This window comes from Chiloscyllium plagiosum, unplaced genomic scaffold, assembly GCF_037043375.1.
Source record: "Chiloscyllium plagiosum isolate Xiang-an unplaced genomic scaffold, Cpla_swu_hap1 HiC_scaffold_30, whole genome shotgun sequence".
Taxonomy (NCBI): domain Eukaryota; kingdom Metazoa; phylum Chordata; class Chondrichthyes; order Orectolobiformes; family Hemiscylliidae; genus Chiloscyllium; species Chiloscyllium plagiosum.
In genome coordinates, this window is record NW_028270168.1 from 10760742 (window position 1) to 10780427 (window position 19686).

Sequence of the window (19686 nt, forward strand, 5' to 3'; positions counted from 1 at the left end):
GGTGCATCTATAAAAGTTGGTAACAGTCTTTGTAGACAACCTGAGCTGCTTTAGCCTTCTGAGAAATAGAGGCATCGTTGTGCTTTCTTGACCATTATGTCAACATGGGTAGACCAGGACAGATTGTTGCTAATCATCACTCCCAGAAACTTGATGCCCACAACCATTTCTACCGCAGCACCATTGACGCAGACATGGGCATGTCCTCCTCTCTGTTTCCTGAAGTTAATGTCAACAGATTATTGTTTTCACACCATGACACTAAGAACTCTTTCCAATATTCTGTCTTGTCGTTGTTTGAGATTTGACATACAGTGGTGGTATCATCAACAAACTTGCAAGTGCAGTTGGGGCAAAATTCGGCCACACCCTCATGCGTATTTAAGGAGTATAGTAGGAGGCTGGATATGCAACCATGCTAGGCACCAGTATTGAGTATTATTGTTGTCACCGATTCTTACTGATTGCACTCTATGGGTCAGAAAGTCGAGGATCCAGTTACAGAGGGGGGGAGTTGAGACCTAGATCGTGGAGTTTAGAGATGAGTTTGTTTGGAATTCTGATGTTGAAGGCAGAGCTGTAGTCAATAAGTAGTGATTTGCTGGGGAAGTTTACTGAAAGAAGTGGCAGCCAAAAGGAAAAAATAGATTCAAGCACGTTGATAGATCATGAAAGTGTATTAAAAAGAGATTAAAACCCTTTCTGATCCCAATACCTCAATCTTGAGAGGAGAAGTCTACAGTTTCATTGAGATGCATCATATTTAATTATTCCTCTTTAAGCTGTCAAATGTGTGAGGCTCACTGGAGCCTAGGATCATGGTGATGCTAATATAACAGATTGCTTTTGGTTTGAAAGCAAACAGCAGTCATCATTAATTAGATATCTCACTGTGGGTCCCTATTCTTTTTTAGAATCAGTGATCACAAGCAGGGCAATTGCCCTACATAGTTTGCATCGATGAACTGACCTGTTTTAAGTCTCTGAGAAAAGAGAAACGATAGTTGGTCAAGTTAGTAATGTGGTCTGTTTAAAAATCTTTATCTTGCACCTAAAGTGGCTATCTGCCATAATTTGAGGGGATAAATATAGAGAAAATGAATGACCTGAATGTGTAAGTATGGTGCTCCCTTTCTGTCACTTAGTTTTTATGCAAGATCCATCAGCCTCCCTTATAGCATCTCATTTGCTATAATATCGAATGATTTGTTACTTGCAGAAAGCATTGTCACCAATAGAAAAGATTAGAAATAGCTGTATATTTTTTTTAAAACCCTATAAAAGAAAGTCAGTCTGAATTCCAGTATATCCAAGAACCTGTTTCGTAATGATCTAATTTACATATTGTAGGACTAAAGTTATTAAACTGTACACAGCTGTGCCTTACCTAAATAACATATTCCCTGGTGCAGTTTCTTTTAAAGTGTTTAGTTCAACAATTAATAAGAGTTCCAAATAAAAGTTATCCATTTAAACTTACCTATAGCAAAATAGCTTTAGTATCTTTTGATAGGCGGTGTTGTGGAACAGGCATTCTCTTCTCTACTCCTCTTCCCGATACCATCTCCTGTCCCACTCGAATGTACGTACACGTGAATGAACAAATATAGATTTTTTTTTAGAAAAAGAGCATTGCTTTGTTATACCAAACTTCATTTGACTCTGCTGCTCGCACGATCGTGTTTATTTCAAAAATTTAAAACTTAGAATTACAAGTTGAATAAGTTAGTCACTAAGCAGAAACTACATCTACCAGTACAAAACAACCTCTTGAACAATCCATGTGTAAAGCCTAAAGCAATTTTCCCATTTCTTTAATAGTAAGCAATTAACACAATGTAATTTTATTTAATTATGCATAATTCACCAGTGGTTATGCTGGACCAAAAATCTTTTGTGTTGTATTGATTGGAGATTTCATTGTGTTTAGGATTTTGCTATAGTTTTAAATCCAACATCGAAGTAATCATCTGTTGTTCACAGCTGCACAGATAACTACAATAGTGCAACAACTAGGGACACAACAAGATACAAGCGAACTTCAGGACAGACTGTAAGTATGTTGGTAGTTGTATGTGATGAAGTGGTTTACCATTATACTAAACATATTTAAAACATTTGAGATTCAAAGTTAAGACAACTGAATGAATGTCATTTTATAGTACATGCGTATTTAAGTTACAAGTCTATCAATATCAGATTTGAAGATTAGTTGTTTGTAAGGTAGATATTTCACTGATGGCATTTATTTCTTTAAATCAAAAGGACATTGCTTCTGTACAAACAGAAATCACCTGAAGTATAAATTGCATAATTTAAAGATGCTGTACATATTAATTTTGAACTATATAGCATTCAGGTTTGACTAAGGTTAAGAAATTGTATGCACAGTTCTTGGTTGAGTAAACCACTTGTGTCTCTACTTACTCAGCAATAGATGTGTGATAGTTTATTCTAATCCTACTCTGGCCCAACCCACAACACTTTCTCTGGTACATTGATGCCATCATTGGTGCAGCTTTCCTCTCGTTTGGAATTTGAAAAGTTTACCTATTTTTGCTTCCAATTTCCATCCAACTCTCTCCTTCACCTGATCCGCCTCTAATTCCTCCCTTCCTCAACACCCCTGTTTCCACTTCTGGGGATAGGCTAGCCACCAATATCCACAACAACCCCGCAACTTCCACAGTTACCTTGATTATGCCTCCTCACACCTGCTTGCTTTAAAGACTCTCTTCCATTTTTCCAGCTCCTCCACCTCTGCTGCATCTGTTCCAATGCTGCCAACTTTGATAAGGGGATCATTTGAACTGTCTATTACTTTCCTCAACCAAGGATTCCCCACCACTGTGGTTTGACAGGGCTCTCAGCCTTGTGCAACCCAACTCATGCACTACAGCCCTCACTCCCACAAGAGCGATAGGGTTCTCCTTGTCCTCACCTACCATTCCACTAGCATCCACATTCAAAGGATCATCAGTCACCATTTCTACCACCTCCAGTGGGATGCTACGATCAGACACACACGCCCCCTCCTCACCCTTGTCAATGTTCAGCTGGGAGTATTCCTTCTGGGAGACTTTGATCCACTCCTCCTCCACTCCACTCTTCCTCCACTTCCAACACTTCCCACACCCCCACAGCACTCTTGCAATTTCAGAAGGTCAATACCTTCCCATTTACTTCCTCCCTTGTCTATGTCCAGGGCCCCACATACACACTTGCAGGCGAAGCAGCAATTTGCCTCCACTTCATTCAATCTTGTCTATTCAATCGGTGCTCACAACGTGGTCTCTTCTGCAGTGGGGAGATGAAGCGCAGGTTGGGCACCTGCTTTACAGAACACCTACGTTCTGTCCACAGAAATGATCCAGAGCTTCTGATTACCTGCCACTTCAATACCCACCATCTTCCCTGGCCGACATCTCTGGTCTACAACATTCTGGACTCAATACCGTGCACAAGAATTTAAGCACTTGTACACCTTCCATGTCCTTATCCCAACTCCCACATATCAGGCCTTGTCATCACATGGGCTCTTACTGCAAACAAACCATTGTCAGCCATTACTGGTTCCCATTAACAGCTGCTCATTCTCCCAGGCTGACCTTTTGTCATTTCCTTGTCTGCCCAATTATTTTGCTTTCTCGCTCTCAGATGCTGTCTGACCTGCTGTACTTATCCAGCTTCACATCTATTGACTCTGGCTTCCAGCATCTGCAGTCCTTACTGTCACCATCTCCACCTATTGTTGGCTGCTGCTGCAGTAACCTTTTTGCAGTGTTTTGATTGAAATATGTGCAGTCATGTTTGTCATACTTTGTGTTTTGATTTCACTGCTGGTGCTCCTTAAGTCTAAGGTCAAAGGCAAGATATAAAGTTTCAGAAATTCAACAATGATGGCATCAAAAGTTCTTCAGTTGGCACTAACATAACTGCCTTTAAATACTCATGTCACGTTTCAGATTCTGCCGAGAGAAATAGAAATATTCTTGTGGTCTTACCTGCTAAACTTTGGCCACTGTCTTAAAAAGAATGCTCAACATTTATAAGAAGAGCATTATCAAACTTTAGTCCTTTGGGCAAGGGCTGTGCCCAAATGTGGGATTCGGAGGAAGACCTAGTGGGAGGAAAGAAATGTTTTGAGTGAGTTATGATTAAATGAGATTAGAGAAATGGAAATTGAAAAATTTTAGATATGAAAATTTTAACTTGGAACCTGGAACCAATTTAAGCTAATGAAGATGGTGTGTGAATATAGATAGCAGATAAAGCTGTGCTTTATGGAGAATGAAAGCTAGAAAACCAGCCAAGAGTGCATTGGGGTAGTTGAGTCTGGAGGTTGCAAGGGACTGCGTGTGGGTTTCAGCAGCAGGTAGGGAGATGGTTAAAGGCCAGCAGTATAATGGAGTGTGAATGGCATTTTGAGGGTATGGGTTCAGACAGTGGTGGAAAAAATGGACTGCTGAATAGATATTGCCATCTTTGACAGAAGTCACGTTAGAGGGGATAGAACAAGGAGTTATGGGAAATGCTGTTTAAAAAAAATCAAATGTGTAATATATTCATGAAGTCGTCCTTTTTAAGAAAAAAAAACTAAAGTACAAAATAATTATTCAACTGAGAACTTGATGCAAACTCGATGCAAACTCAATGCAAAACTTGAGAGGCGTGAGTCTGATTAGATTGCTTAGGTTTTAGAAAATACCTATTTGGCTTAAAATGAGTTTTTAAAATTTCCATCTTATTTAAATGTTTATCCTCTTCTAGACAACAGCTGCAACACAGTACAAACCAGCTTGCCAAGGAAACCAATAAACACCTGAAGGAACTTGGATCATTGCCTTTAGCATACAATGAACAGGTATATTTGGTTGCACAGGCGACCTACCATGTGGTACCCTAATTGTAATCTGATCAAACAAAAAAAATGATGGTCCTTGCTCATACAGTCTTGTCATTCTAGAATGGAAGTGAGATGTCATTTTAGTACAGTTCCTAGTTAACACAAGCTCAACTCGCTTATATATCCTGTCATTTGACAGTTAATTAGAAATTAATAGTTTTCCCTTTAGCCAAAACAATAGGCCTGAGGGAATAAAATGCAGGAGTCATTCTGAGCTTAGAGTCCAATTGTATTCGGCCATTTCAGTGTACTATTCACTTGAACAGATTTGTTTCGGTACAAATTTTGATATTTTTATATTACATGCTGTCTTCAATATTTGACCCATAGCTTGAGGTATTACAATGCTGCTGGCTATCAAGCCTATCCGTATAATGCATCGTAAGGAGTTAAGGGAAATGGTCCTGAAGAAGGATTATACCCGAAACATTGACTTAAGCACCTGATGCTGCCTGGCTTTGTGTTCTTCCGGCCTCCTGTCCGTCTACTTTGGATTCCAGCATCTACAGTTTTTTCTTTGTCTCTAGCCAAATATTTGATCAAAGCAGGCTTTTATCTATGGACATTAATCCCCTTTGTATTTTAATGTGCATTGATAGTGTGTGCAATATTTTTGTCAATAATTCATTGTAAAAGCCTGAGTATCAGTGAGTGACTTCACCATGATGGGTCTAGGTTAATGGCTTTCCACAGCTCTATTCAGCCTTTGAATAAAAAATACAGCACAGAAACAGGTTGCTTGGCCAAATCAGTCTCTGCCGTTAGTTATATTCTGTCTGCTTCCTCCTATTCTATCTACCTTATTTCAAATTAGGAGGTGAACATGTGACAAGAACTTAAAAACAAGTACCATCACTAAGAAAAAAGGTACTGAGAAATTGTTAGACTTAAAAGACCAGTATCCCACGGACCAATGACCAAGGAACAAACTAAGTCATTTGGCCCTTCAGGCTTGAGCTGCCGTTCAGTAAAAATCATGAGTGATCTGATTTTAACCTCAACTCTACTCCTATATACCCCCAAAAAACTTTCTTCTTATTGATAATCAAGAATCTTTTAACCTCTGCCTTAAAAATATTTGAAGATTCTGAATCCACTGCCTTACAAGGAAGGAAATTCCGGAGATGTTCAATCTTCAGAGAAAAAATGTTTTTTACCCTCCCTCCTAGAACTACAGCAATGATGGCTGCGTTGATTACCATTCCCAAAGTTCCTTAGATTCTGGAAGGGTCTGAATGAATTGGAAAATTAGGTAATGTAACACCTTTATTCAAGAAAGGAAAGAAATTGAAAGCAGATAAAGTAGATTTATAAGATAGGTAGACTAAAATCTGTCTTACACAAATTGCTAGAATCCAGTAGGATGCTTTGAAAAACATCAAGTTATCTTGGAAAATCTAGAAAGTCTGCGAGACATGAAGACCAGTTAAGTGAATGGGCAAAAATTTGGCACGTTCAGCAAGTGATCAGGAAGTTCAGGGGACTAGAATGTACAGGGAGTTGGTAAGACCATATCTGGAGCTTTGTACAGTTATATTGTCCTTTCGATTTTAAAAGAACAGGTAATTGTGTTAGTCGTTCAGCAAAGGTTCACTCAGCTGCTGAAGGGATGACGGTCCTATCTTATGAAGAAAAATTGAACCTGTCCTTAGTCAAGAATGCAAGGTGATTTTACTTAATACATTTTATCTTGAATGTACTTAATAGAGAGGATACCAAGAAGGTGTTCTCTCTTTTTGGAGTAGATAAGATCTAGGGAACACATCTTGAAATAAAGGTCCTGATTTTAAATTGGAGATGACGAAAACTTTTTCATTTGTGGACTTTTCTTTCCCAGAAAGTAGTGGAGGTGGGGTCATTGAATTTATTGAAGGCTCGGTTAGCCATCTACTTGATAGACAAGGGAGTCCAAGGTTATGGAAGCACAAATAGGAAACTGGAGTTCAGACCACAAACAGATCTTCAATGATCTTATTGAAGGGCAAAGCAGTCTGAGTCAAATGGTTGCTTAATCATACATTCCTGTATGGAGCATTCCAAGTTAGTTTTCAGTTTCTTTTCTCTCATGTGGTCAATAGCTCCCTTTTGAAAACAGCTAAGCTAGTTTCCTCAACTAATTTCTGTCGTAATGAGTTCCACACTCTCTGCTCTCTTGAGTAAAAAGTTTTCCTGTTTCCCTATTGGTGTATCATCTTGTATTTAAGATCAAGTTCTGAATTCTCCCATAAGTGGAAACATAGCCTCTGCAGACCTGTTCAACCCATCATAATTTTAAAGACCTCACACCACCTCTTTTTAAATTGAAAAATATTTAAAAATCATTCTGTTCAGTTTTGTTTTCCCCCAAGAGTGTCTCGTCTTTACATCCAAGACCAGCATTGGCTCATTACCAGACTTAAAAGCCCTTTTTCATAGTAATTAGCTACTCTACCATTTGCCGGTTTGGCTGCAATTGTTGAGATGTGACCTGGGAGGTCTCTGATAAATTTATCAAATAGGTACTCGTGAAAGCCTTCTGTGCATGTATAAGTCATCCAACAAACATGAGACATTGTTGCATAATAGCAGCATATGTCTTCTCTTTTCATAATGTGGAATAGGAGAGAGTTAACAATATTTTCAGAAGTTGAAAGTATTTTGCCTTCCATCTGGAGTAGCATTTCTTCAACATATTTGTAGGAAGAATCCCTAATGTTAAATGGATGAACGGAACTACATTAAATCCGTAACTTTGGCCATGCATGCTCTAAAACAAAGGTTAAGCATGTAAAAATGTCATGCAATTTTTTAAAGTTCTGAAGATTAAATTTTTTTTTGTAACTTCAGCGTCAGCAGCGAATGCAGAAGGAGCGACTCATGAATGAATTTTCTGTAGCTCTGAACAACTTCCAAGCAGCACAGCGGAAAGCTGCAGAAAAGGAGAAAGAGTCTGTAGCAAGAGCGAGAGCAGCATCACGCCTCTCAGTAAGTAAAAATAGTCCATAAATACTAACTTAATCTAGTAGACTGGCAATCAGATTCTCTGCTCACCTAGATCACCCTGTATGATGAAGATTATATAAGTGGTGGTGGTCCCATGCATGTGCTGCCCTAGTCTCCTAGGTGGTAGAATTTGCAGACTTGGTGCTTTCAAAGAAGCCTTGGTGAGTTGCTGAAGTCATGTATGCTGTTGCCAGTCCGTGGTTACTGACTTAATTTCCTAATTTGGTAACTAGGTTGATGTTGGTTTCGCTCACGTGTATTCTTCCCTTTTTATCCACTGCAAACCCAAAAACCTGCAGTATATTTTGTATTAAGGTAATGTGCGTTTCGCTGACTGGGCTGGGTCAGGCCAGAATTTGTTGCTAAGCAGTAATTGTCCTCGTAGGTGGTGGTGAGCTACCGCCTTAAACAACTGCAGTCCAAGTGGCGCAGGTATTCCTACAGCAGCTGCCTTATCTTCATACAGAAGTGTAATTCTTCAAGGACATGGGTTTTTGGGTGGGGGGGGGGGGGGATTATGGGATGCATATTGTTGAGACTTGCTAGTAGAATCGTACTCCCAGTGGAACTGCAATCAAAATGTATGTTTTGACTGTCCACTGTACATTTGGTAAGGTTATATACCTCCGATCTCCCTATTGAGGCATGTCTCCCTCCTTGGGCATCCTTCATGTGACCCGATGTCAGGGCATAATATTCAGCTTAATTGTTAAGGATGTTGTATAGTGCAAATATGTCAGGCCATGCCGTTGTAGATTTTGTTGGAGTGGAAGTCTGCAGATGACCCATAGTGCTTCATGGATGCCATGTCTTCTGGAGTTAGATCTATCTGAAATCTATACCATTTAGCATGGTGGTACTACCACATACCACACAACATGATAAAGGCTATCCTCAATGTAAGGAGAGGATTTTGTTTCCAGCAGTTATTCCTACTGATACTTTGTGGACAGATATACCTGTCTTGGTTCCTTCACCACCTGTTGCAGATCAAGTCTGATAGCTGTATTTGTTAGGATATGATCAGCTCTGTCCATATTGGTGCTGTCAAGTCACTTTTGGTGACGGATAATTAAGTGCTCCTCAGTATATTCTGCACCATTGACGCCCTTCATACTTACTTCAAGTAGTGGTCAAGCTGGAAGAGTACTGATTTCTCCAGTCTGATTCCTAGGGTGGTACATTCTTCATCTGAGGAGAGATTGGGTCAATTATTTATCAGTTTAGAAGAATGAGGGGGGAGTTAATTGAATTGTTTAAATTCTGCTGCGGCTGACCAGACTTGATACAGAGATGATGTCTCACTAGCCAGAGTCCAATGCAAGGGGTCACATTCTCCAGATAAATAATAGGGTATTTTGGACTTGGATGAAGAAATACTTTTTAACTCAATGATGATCCTTCCAAATTCTCTACCACGGAAGGCTGTGGAAGTCAAGTCACCGTATACACTTGAGATTTGTATAGATTAAAAATGTCAAGGAATATGGGGAGAGAGGAGAAGTATGTTTTTGAGCTAGAGGAGCAACCGTGATTGTGTTGGATGGTGAAGAAAGTTCGATGAGTCTTCTGCTTAATATTTGTCAGCTGAGTTTGGTCAGTACATAGTAATCAACGCAAGGTTTTCTTGCCTACATTTGACCTCATACTATTGAGACTTCGTGGGGTCCAAAGTTAATGATGAGGTCTCCGTGCACTTCACTCCTGATTACGTACCACTGTTCTGCCACCTCTGAAGTCCAGGGATGATCATAGTGTTGCCTGGAACTTTTGTAGGGTATCCTTTCATGAATATGAATGTCATGCTGTTGCTTGACTTAACCTGTGAGACAACCATGCCAATTTTGGCACTAGCCCCCAGATGTTACTAATTCGCAAAGTCGACAGTTGAGTTTGCCATTGTAGTTTCTAGTACCTACATCAATGCCAGGTGGTCATTCCAGTTTTGAGACGTACACTAGTTCCCTGTGTTGTTTCAGAGGACAGTTGAGAGTCAACCCACATTGCTGAGAGTCTGGAGCTGCGTATGGGCCAGACTAGATAAGAGCATCAGATGTCTCTAACAGATATTGACTTTTTTTTTTATTCACTGACCAACAATGGTTTGAGGGTTATCATAGACTCTTTTTTTTTAAATTTATTTCTATGCTTATTAAAATTCAGATTTCATCACCTGTAATGGTTTTTGCAACCAACTCCCCACAGCTTTATCTGGGTCTCTGGAGCTATTTGTTTCTAGTTTTAGTACAAGCTGGTGGAACAGGAGATGTCAATGCTGTTGCTAAATGTTTTTTGAGGAGCAGCAGCAAGTTTTATAAATGAGGTTTCAGTTTACATTTCCATATGTTTTATATCTGCAAGAAATAAACAAATCTGGATTAGCAGCTGAAAACCTTTTCACAATTTATTTCGATCCTAATGTCAGTTATCAGTAGTTTGAAGTTTGGAAATCTTTGTTTATAATTAGAGTGGGACATTAAATATGCTAATGTTTTTCATTTGTTTGGCTTGTTGTTGTAGGACCTCTTTTTTTTTTGAACAAGTGACAATTTATATGCAAACTAGAATGTGGTTTATGATGGGGGGGATGGGTGGAATAAAAGATCTTCACTTGGCAGGCAAATGTCTTTGAAATATGAGTTGGCAATGTCTGTGCAGTCTTCCACTCATTTGCTGACTGGCATAAGTGGGACATGTCAGGTTTGAAGTGGGAACCAAGACAATTCTAGTCAAGCTCTGAATATGTTTCTTCTTTGTCCTTTTTGCCCCAATCTCTTTAAATACTCAGGATAGTAGTGCAACAATTTTGTTATTAAAATGTTTCTATTTCCAGAGTGGTTTCAGTGATGATGAGGCCAAAGAGGAACCACTTGTATCATTTGAAAGGTACTGTAATTAAAACAATATATTATCATTTGGGAATTTGGATTTTAAAGCAGAGGTATGGCTTTGGGTTTTAGTCCTGCAATGGTGTCTTTCTTTCAAAAGAAGTCAGTCATTTTTGAACCACGTTGGAATATCCTTGCCAAGAACACGTGTCTAAAACTGGTTGGAGTAACTACCTGGGCAATTCATTGAATTTTTTTTAAAATGTCTAACTCCTATGACGTGGCCTCTGATCAGTCTTTCTACAATTGGGTTTTATTTGAGAAGAACAGTTTAATACCAGCAAAAGAATTTAGTTTGTGCAGTCCAGGCTAATGAAGCTAGGAAGAAATCTTTAAAGCTATTCTAGCAGTTTAAATAGACAGGAGTTTTTAGTTCATTTGGAAAAGCAAGTGAAGTACCTTGTATTTGCACACCAGTAGGAGAGATGATACCTGAGAGAATCCTGTTTGGTGAATGTATGTAAAGGTTGTTTAGTTAAATAACTTTTAAAAGTTAGGATAGGACTAATAATCCATGGATTGAGTGACAATGAAGGATATTGCTGAAAAAGGGGTTTATAATCTTTCTAAATTGCGCTTTATACATTTTGTTATAAACCACTTTTCTGTCAAAGAACTGCAGTAACAAACCTGCAAAAAATGAAATTTAATTCATCAAGCCAGGTTTCATATTGCTATTTGACTTGTTTAAGTAGTAACTACAACCATAACAGTACCAAATGCAGTTATCAGAAAAACTCCTTGAACATTCTTTGTGATGGGAGCTGGATACTGAAATAAGGGTAGTTTGTTTTTTTCACTTCTGGGATTCAGTTATAAATCTACCTCCTTTGGTTTTGGTCATTCATGAGAAGTGGCAAGCCTTTATTGCCTAGTGAGCAGTTGAGTCAATCCTATTCCTGTGGATCTGGAGTCGCATGTAGGCCAGACTGGGTAAGGATGGCAGATTTCCATCCCTAAAAGACATGGGGTTTTTTCCGGCAATTGACAATGGTTTCATAGTCGTCATTAGAGTCTTAATTCTGAATTTTTATTGAATTTGCCATGACAGGGTTTGAACCAAAGTTCCAGACCATAATCTGGCTCCCTGAGTTAATAGTCTACCAGTAATGCTGGAAAATCTCAGCAGGTCTGGCAGCATCTGTAAGGAGAGAAAAGAGCTGACGTTTCGAGTCTAACTGATCCTTTGTCAAAGCAGTTTGACAAAGCTCTTTTCTCTCCTTACAGATGCTGCCAGACCTGCTGAGGTTTTCCAGCATTTTCTCTTTTGGCTTCAGATTCCAGCATCCGCAGTAATTTGCTTTTATTTTAGTCTAGCAATAATGCCTCCCATTGAACAAAGATTACCTCCCTCTGACTGTGGGCTTAGTGCATAAACACACCTTTGGCCATCTCATCCAGAATCTTAACCAGGTAGACGCTGTGACTCATAAGGCAGGAAAAGTGCCTGATTTTTGCAATAAGGAGAAGATTCTTTCACATGTTTGTTAGATTTTGAGGTATGAATCAAAAATAGGGTTAAATGTTGGGACCTTCAAATTCCCTCATTCTGTAGCACCAATATCCCTCTGGTAGATATACATTTGTCATAAAAGCACATTTTAAAAGTTGTGCTGAATTAAAGATTTTATTCTCTTAGTAATGAAGACTGGAATCAGACACAAGCTCAATCTCAAGAGGTTGCAATAACTGAAGAAGACCTGGAACTCATCAAGGAACGAGAGACAGCAATCCAACAACTTGAGGTTTGGTTTTAATTTGTCTATTTGAATATATTTAAGTAATATGTCTTTGGAGTTTGTGGGATATAAGGGTATCACAAGTAGACTAGTGCAAATGCTGTTAATTATCAATTTGTTTGCCGATTGTCATCTTCTGGTATTCTTGCATTTAAATCACATTTCTAATTCAAAAATGTATTAAATTTGGGGTGGGAGGCAGAGATGGCTGTGAAAATTTAATTTGTTGCTTCAGTCATTTCACCATGTTTTATTTGATCTGGTGTCTTTTGAGTTCTTCCCATCCCATGCATTATACTTTCCAAAGTGGATGATACGTGATATATGACAAGTTCACCAGTAGTAGAAATGGCCCCTGTAGGGTGAATTAAAACACCCAGAATAATTTTTAAGTTGTACCTGTTATAAGTTGTTGACATCTCATGTGAATTGTGTAGACTTTCATCTTATCATAGTTCAAACTTCTTTCTTCTCTTGTCCAGGCTAACATCTTGGATGTCAACCAGATTTTTAAAGACTTGGCAATGATGATCCATGATCAAGGAGATATGATTGGTAAATTATTACTCTTAGATACTTGTCTTTTTGTATGACCTTTTACGTTCATCAGGTTAAAAAATAGTGATGCTGGAAATTGTAATTCCCCTATATCAGCATCATGGGCACCTTGGCCAGCTGTAGCACTCTTGGATAAATAGAATACATTACAATTCAGTACAGCACAGGAGCAGACCCTTCGACCACCCATGCTCAATTACCCACGTGCATTTTCTGTTCCTTTGTTTGCCTCCCATTCATGTCTATTAAGATAGGCCTTAAACATTGCTAATGTGCCTGCTTCCACCACTATAGTAGGCTGTGCATTCCAGGAACCCACCCTCTGTGAAAAGTTTTGCCTGCATTTCTCCCCTAAATATCCCCCCTCTCTTTTTTGAACCTGTGCCGTCTTGTAGTTGACCTTTTATCGTTTTACTCTCCCCCCACTTTTGGAAAAAGCCTCTAGCCATGCATCCTATCTATGCCTCTCCTAATTTTGTAGACCTCTATCACGTCACCCTCTCAGCCTCCAACTTTCCAGTGAAAAAAATCCAAGTTTACCCAACCTCTCCTGATAACTGAAACCTTCCAGACCAGGCAACATCATGATAAACCTTCTCCGCATCCTCTCCAAAAAATCCACGTCCTTCTCATAGTGTGGTGACCAGAGCTCTACACAATATTTCTAATGTGGCCTAACTAAAGTTTGGTAAAGCTGTTACATAAGTTGTCAATTTTTATATTCAGTACTCTGGTTAATGAAGGCAAGCATGCTATATGCCTTCTTGCCCGCCTTCTTGCCCACCTTCTCTACCTGTGTTGCCACTTTCAGGAATCTGTGGACCGGTTTCCCTGGCTCCCTCTGTATGTCATTGCTCCCAAGGGTTCTGACATTTATTATATAATTCGCACCTGAATTTAATCTTCCAAGATGCATCACCTCGCATTTGTCCAGATTAAACTCCATCTGCCATTTCACTGCCCAATTCTGCAATCTATATATATCCCACTATATCCTTTGACAATCCTCACTATCTGCAGCTTCTCCAATTTTGGTGTCACCCACAAATTCTCTAATCAGATCATCTACGGTTCCTCCAGACCATTTTATTTATATATGATCTCAGCCCTGAATCCTGAGGAACCCTACTGTTTGCTGATCTACATTCCAAAAAGCAACTTTTCACCGCTACTCTGCCGTCTATGACCAGTTTTGTATCCATTGAGCCAGCTCACCCAGATACCATGAGACTCTACCTTTTTTCCAGCCTGCATGAGGTACTTTATCAAATGCCTTAAAGTCCATGTAGACAACAACCACTGCCCTTCCCTCATTAATCATTCTTGACACCTCAAAAAACTCAATCAAATTGGTGAGATGTGGTCTCCCCAGCACCAACCTATGCTGCCTATCACTAACAAGTCAATTTGTTTCCAAATGTAAATAAATCCTGTGTCTCATTTACCTTCAACAATTTCCCCATCACTGAAATCTGGCTCAGTGGCCTGTTATTACATGGATTATCTCTATTTACCTTCTTAAACAAAAGAACAAAATTGGCTATTCTTCAGCCCTCTGGAAGCTTGCTTGAGGGCAAAGAGAATGCAAAGATATCTGTTAAGTCCCCAGCTATTTTCTCCCTTGCTTCCCACAATATCCAGGGATAGATCCCCTGTAGCCCTGGGAACTTGTCTATCTTATTTCAAGACACCCAACACTACTACTTTTCTCTTTTTTTTTGACCTGCTCAAGAGCATTCACACACTTTTTACTAACCTCAGTATCCATCACATACCATTCCTTTGAATACTGATGTAAAGTACTCATTAAGGATCTCGCACATTTCCTCTAGCTTCACACAATCTCCCCACTTCATCCTTGTGTAGGCCACTCTTTTTTAGCTACCCTCTTGCTCCTCCTATATGAGTAAAATGCCTTGGGATTTTCCTTTACCTCGCTGACTCATGACATTTCATAGCCCTCCTAACTCCTTGTTTGAGCTGCTTTGTACTTTCTGAATATTCAAGGACTTTGTTTCTTTTTAGTTGCTTAGGCATCTAAGTATGCTTCCTTTTTTTGACTAAGCTGATAAGTTTCACTGCCATGCAAGGTTTATGATTCCTGCCATTCCTGTCCCTCATTTTCACAGGAACATACCTGCCCTGCACTCTAATCATCTGATCTTTAAAAGACTCCTGCATGTCAAATGTGGATTTACCCTCAAACAGCTGCTCCCACATTCTCCAATTCTTGTTATAATTTAGTTATAAATGGCCTCCCTCCACTGCCACCAACCCCCTCCCCCCACCAAAATAAAAATTAACAACTTCATCCAAGGTCCACTCTTGTCCTTGTACATAATTTTATGAAAAGTTGTGGAATTATGGTCGATTCCCAAAATACTCCCCTAGCTGGGCTCATTTCCCAATACCAAGTCCATTTCGCCCCCTCCTTTGGACTATCCACATACTGTTTCAAAAAAATTCTCTTGGCGCACTTAACAAATTACTTCCCATTCAACCCCCAGCACTAAGAGTCCCAGTCAATATGAGAGAAGTTAGGAAGACTCCCCACAATTCTGTTATTTTCACATCTTTTCAGTATCTGACTGGCTATCTCTTCTGTTTCCCGCTGGCAATTGGGAGGTGTATAGCATTGAATTGAATTGAATTGAATCTATTGTCACACATCCGAGGCACAGTGACAAGCTTTGTCTTGAGCATTACAGGCAGATCAGAGTTAAGTAGCATAGATAAGTAAATAATAGGTAAACAGCAGCAACAATAAAAACATAGGTACAGGCGAATGTTAAGAGTTCGAGAATCCATTCAGTGTTCTAACAGTAGGGTAGAAACTGTTTCGAAACCGGCTGGTGCATGTGTCCAGGCTTCTGTACCTCCTCCCTAATGGTAGAGGTTGTAGAAGAAGATTGCCCGGGTGGGATGGATCTTTGAGAATGCTGGCGGCCTTTCCTTGACAGTGGGTCTGGTAGATGGATTCTGTAGATGGGAGATTGACCTTTGTGATTGTCCAAGTCGAGTTCACCACCCTCAGTAACTGTCTTCAATCTTGAATGGTCCAGTTGCCATACCAGGCAGTGATACATCCAGACAGAATGCTCTCGATGGCACATCTGTAAAAGTTGGCAAAGGTATTCACCATCATGCCAAATTTCCTCAGCTGTCTGAGGAAGAAGAATCGTTGGGCCTTTTGTAACCAATGCGTCCACATGAAGACTCCAAAAAATCTTGTGGGTGACCACTCCCAGGAGCTTGATACTCTTCACTCATTCCACCTCTGTGCTGTTAATGTGTAGGGGGTCATGAGTAACATCCTGTCGAAAGCCAAAGAGTTCCTTTGGTTTTGCTGGCATTGAGAGCTAGGTTGCTTTCAGTGCACCATTTTTCCAGGTCTTTCACCTCCTGTCTGTAGTCTGTTTTGTCACCACAGAAATTCGACTGACTATGGTGGTGTCATCAGCGAACTTGTAAATGGCATTAGTCTGGTATTTGGTGACGCAGTCATGGGTATACAATGAGTACAGAAGAGGCTGAGGCTGGGGAACTCCAGTGTTGTGTTAGTGAGGATGAAATATTGTCCCCAATCCCAGCAATGTGATTACTCCTTCCTAGTCCTGAGCTCTACCGATAATGCCTTGCTGTAAGATCCCTCCAGTGTGTCGTCCCTCAACACAGCTGTGATATGTTGCCTAACCAGTAATGCAAATCCCCTACCTCTTTTTGCTCCCTCCTCTATCTCATCTAAAACATCAATATCTCTGATTATTAAAAAGCCAATCCCCTCTCTTTTAGCCATGTCTCTGGTAGCAGCAGAACAGACAATGTGGTTGGCCCAAACCTGAGAAGCTAGCCCCTTCTATGAGTAAACTTATAAATGTCCCCACACCTGCCCTCCAGATTTGAACAATTAGTATTTTTAAAAAGGCATTTGCATTAAACAAGCCCCTTTCTTAACCTCATGATATTTCCAAACAGCTAATTAAGTGCTTTTAAAGTAAAAGCAAAATACTGCAGTTGCTGAAGATCTGAAAAAAAGTGTAATAGGTTTGGCAGTGTCTGTGATGAAATAAACAGTTAATGTTTAGAAGCTAATTTAGTTCTCCTGTTGAACTGAAGGGAGCTGGAATTTTTTTGTGCTTTTAAGCAATGGAGGTGACGTAGCAAACGAAATATGGGAAGGGTGCCTCAGCAAAAGAGATTTTTTTAAGTGTAGTCGTTGCTGTAATTGTACTGAACTCATTAACACGGGGCAGTATTTCGTTTTTTAGGTTTTTGGAAAAGGGCTGACCTGTGCTGACAACTGAGGCAGGGTGGGGTGATTTATCTTGTCTGCGTGCAATTCTATTTATTTTTTTGTTGTCATTTTAAAATGACAATCAACTCCTTGGCTTCCAGTCTGCATCTTAACCTGACAGTAATGCAGATGTCCCTAAAAGAGCGAGTCGTTAGTCATTAAAGGAAGACTTGGTAAAAGAACTATTTATAGTGACATCAGGAAAGAGCTAAGGAAATGAATTGAAGTTGAACTAAGTAAGGACATTAAGTTAATTGGCTTCCTTTTGAGCCATGTCTGTGATCCTCCTTGTAAGACCATAAACATATGAGCAAAAATTAGGCCATTCAGCCCATTGAGTCTGCTCTGCCATTCAATTGTAGCTGATAAGTTTCTCAACCCCATTCTCCCACTTTCTCCCCATAACCCTTGATCCTCTTGATACTCAAGAACCAATGTATCTCTGTCTTAAATATCCTCAGTGACCTGGCCTCCATAGCCTTCTGTGGCAATGAATTCCATAGATCCACCACACTCTGGCTAAAGAAGTTTCTCTTTATCTCCATTCTAAAAGGTCTTCCCTTTACTCTAAGGCTGTGCCCTTGGATCCTAGCCTCTCCTACCAATGGAAACATCTTTCCAACATCTACTCTGTCCAGGCCATTCAGTATTCTGCATATTTCAACTAGATTTCCCCCACCCTCCCATCCTTCTAAACTCCAAGTATTGACGCAGAGTCCTCAAACATTTGAGTGTTAAGCTTTTCATTCCTGGGACCATTTTCATGAACCACCTCTGACCATGCTCCAGGGCCAATATATCCTTCCTGAAATATATAGTCCTATCTCAGTCATTTTACTAATTGAATGTCTGGTTGTTCGTACTTAACAAATCTAACTGACTGCTATCACATTCTTATCAGTGGCTGCAGTCATTGTTCACCATCAGCTGTTAATCCTTTTTGGATGCCCCCTGATCTCAAATAGATCTGCCACATCTCCACTGTTAAATATACCTGTACAAAACTGTTACTTATTTTGTACCAAACAGTTTCCCTTTGGTTTGTATTAAAGGTTGAAAGTTTCTATTTAAAACAGTACTATGCTACTTCTTGCAGATAGCATAGAAGCAAATGTGGAGAGTGCAGAAGTACATGTTGAACAAGGAACCCACCAGTTGCAGAGGGCAGCTTATTATCAGGTAAGATTGCACATTCTGACAACTTGCTTGAAATAGCAGATTTCCTGACCATTACATTCTCAAAGCATTTACTTCTGTTCTTGGGTTTTTAGAATCATAATTTTGTTTCATAGCAAAGGGTTGCTTGGCCCCTCATTTGTGCCAGCACTGCTAGAACAGTCCAAAACAAAGTGTTGCTGTTTTCAGCCTCTCATTGTTCTACATTCCAATGTGTTCAGGCCCAATTAACTCAATCTCTCACCATAAGACAGTAACTCCATACCTGGTATTGCCCAGTGAACCTTCTCTGAACTGCTTCCAGTGCCACTGTTATATTAGATAAGGGGCCCAAAATTATATTCCAGCTGTGGTCTTACTAGTGCTTTTATATAGTTTTAGCAAAGCCGCCTTACTTTTATACTTCATTCGCTTTGAAATAAAGGCTACCATTCCATTTTTCTTCCTTTTGTTATCCACTGAACTTGGATGCTTGCTTTTTTTGTGATTCATGGACGAGGAATCCCACATCCCTCTCGAGTAGCTTTCTGCAGTTTTTCAGCTTTTCTCCATTTAAATAATATTCACTTCTCTATTCTTTCTTCAAATGCATAACCACCCATTTCCTCACATTAAATTCCATCTGATTTTTTTTTGTCCCCTCATTTAACCTTTCTGTACGCCTCTGCATACTTTGTGTCATCCTCACCACTTGCCTTCCCACCTATCTTTTTGTGTCACCAGCAAACTTAGCTATAGTACATTCATTTTACTCATCCAAGTTATTAGCTAAGGCCCCAGCACTGATCCAATTGTATTTCTCCCAATTAACCATTCTTCTTTGCAAGTGTTGGCAACTTTTTCTGGCTGTTCAGCTGTTGGAAAACAGTCCAATCACGTCCCTTCCAAAATCCAGACACATGAAGCATGCTTGCAAGTATTAGAAATTGAGGCTGATTTCCACTATTCTAATCGAATTGCAATGCCTGACTTTCACAGACTGTAATGTGCTAACTCTAAACAGGTTAGACATTGAACCTGAATCTGCAACCTTTCTGTTTCAGGTTTACCTTTTATTAAGTCTTTTTCTAATTCTCAAACTTGGGAAATTTCTCAAGTTTAAAACAAATGTATGAATTAAATGCTAGAAACATTCAGCAGGTC

General features: G+C 39.7%; 1 protein-coding gene across 2 annotated transcripts in view; it reads left to right on the forward strand.

Moving 5' to 3' along the window:
• The window catches only part of stx12 (syntaxin 12), a 31892-nt gene that overhangs the window by 9102 nt on the left and 3104 nt on the right, over positions 1–19686 (forward strand). For both annotated transcript variants that reach the window (XM_043717308.2, XM_087976724.1), the window contains exons 3-9: positions 1984–2053; positions 4771–4864; positions 7733–7870; positions 10722–10774; positions 12416–12521; positions 12998–13070; positions 18464–18546. In XM_043717308.2, the coding sequence (XP_043573243.1) occupies positions 1984–2053; positions 4771–4864; positions 7733–7870; positions 10722–10774; positions 12416–12521; positions 12998–13070; positions 18464–18546 (617 nt within the window). The remainder of the gene's footprint in view (positions 1–1983; positions 2054–4770; positions 4865–7732; positions 7871–10721; positions 10775–12415; positions 12522–12997; positions 13071–18463; positions 18547–19686) is intronic.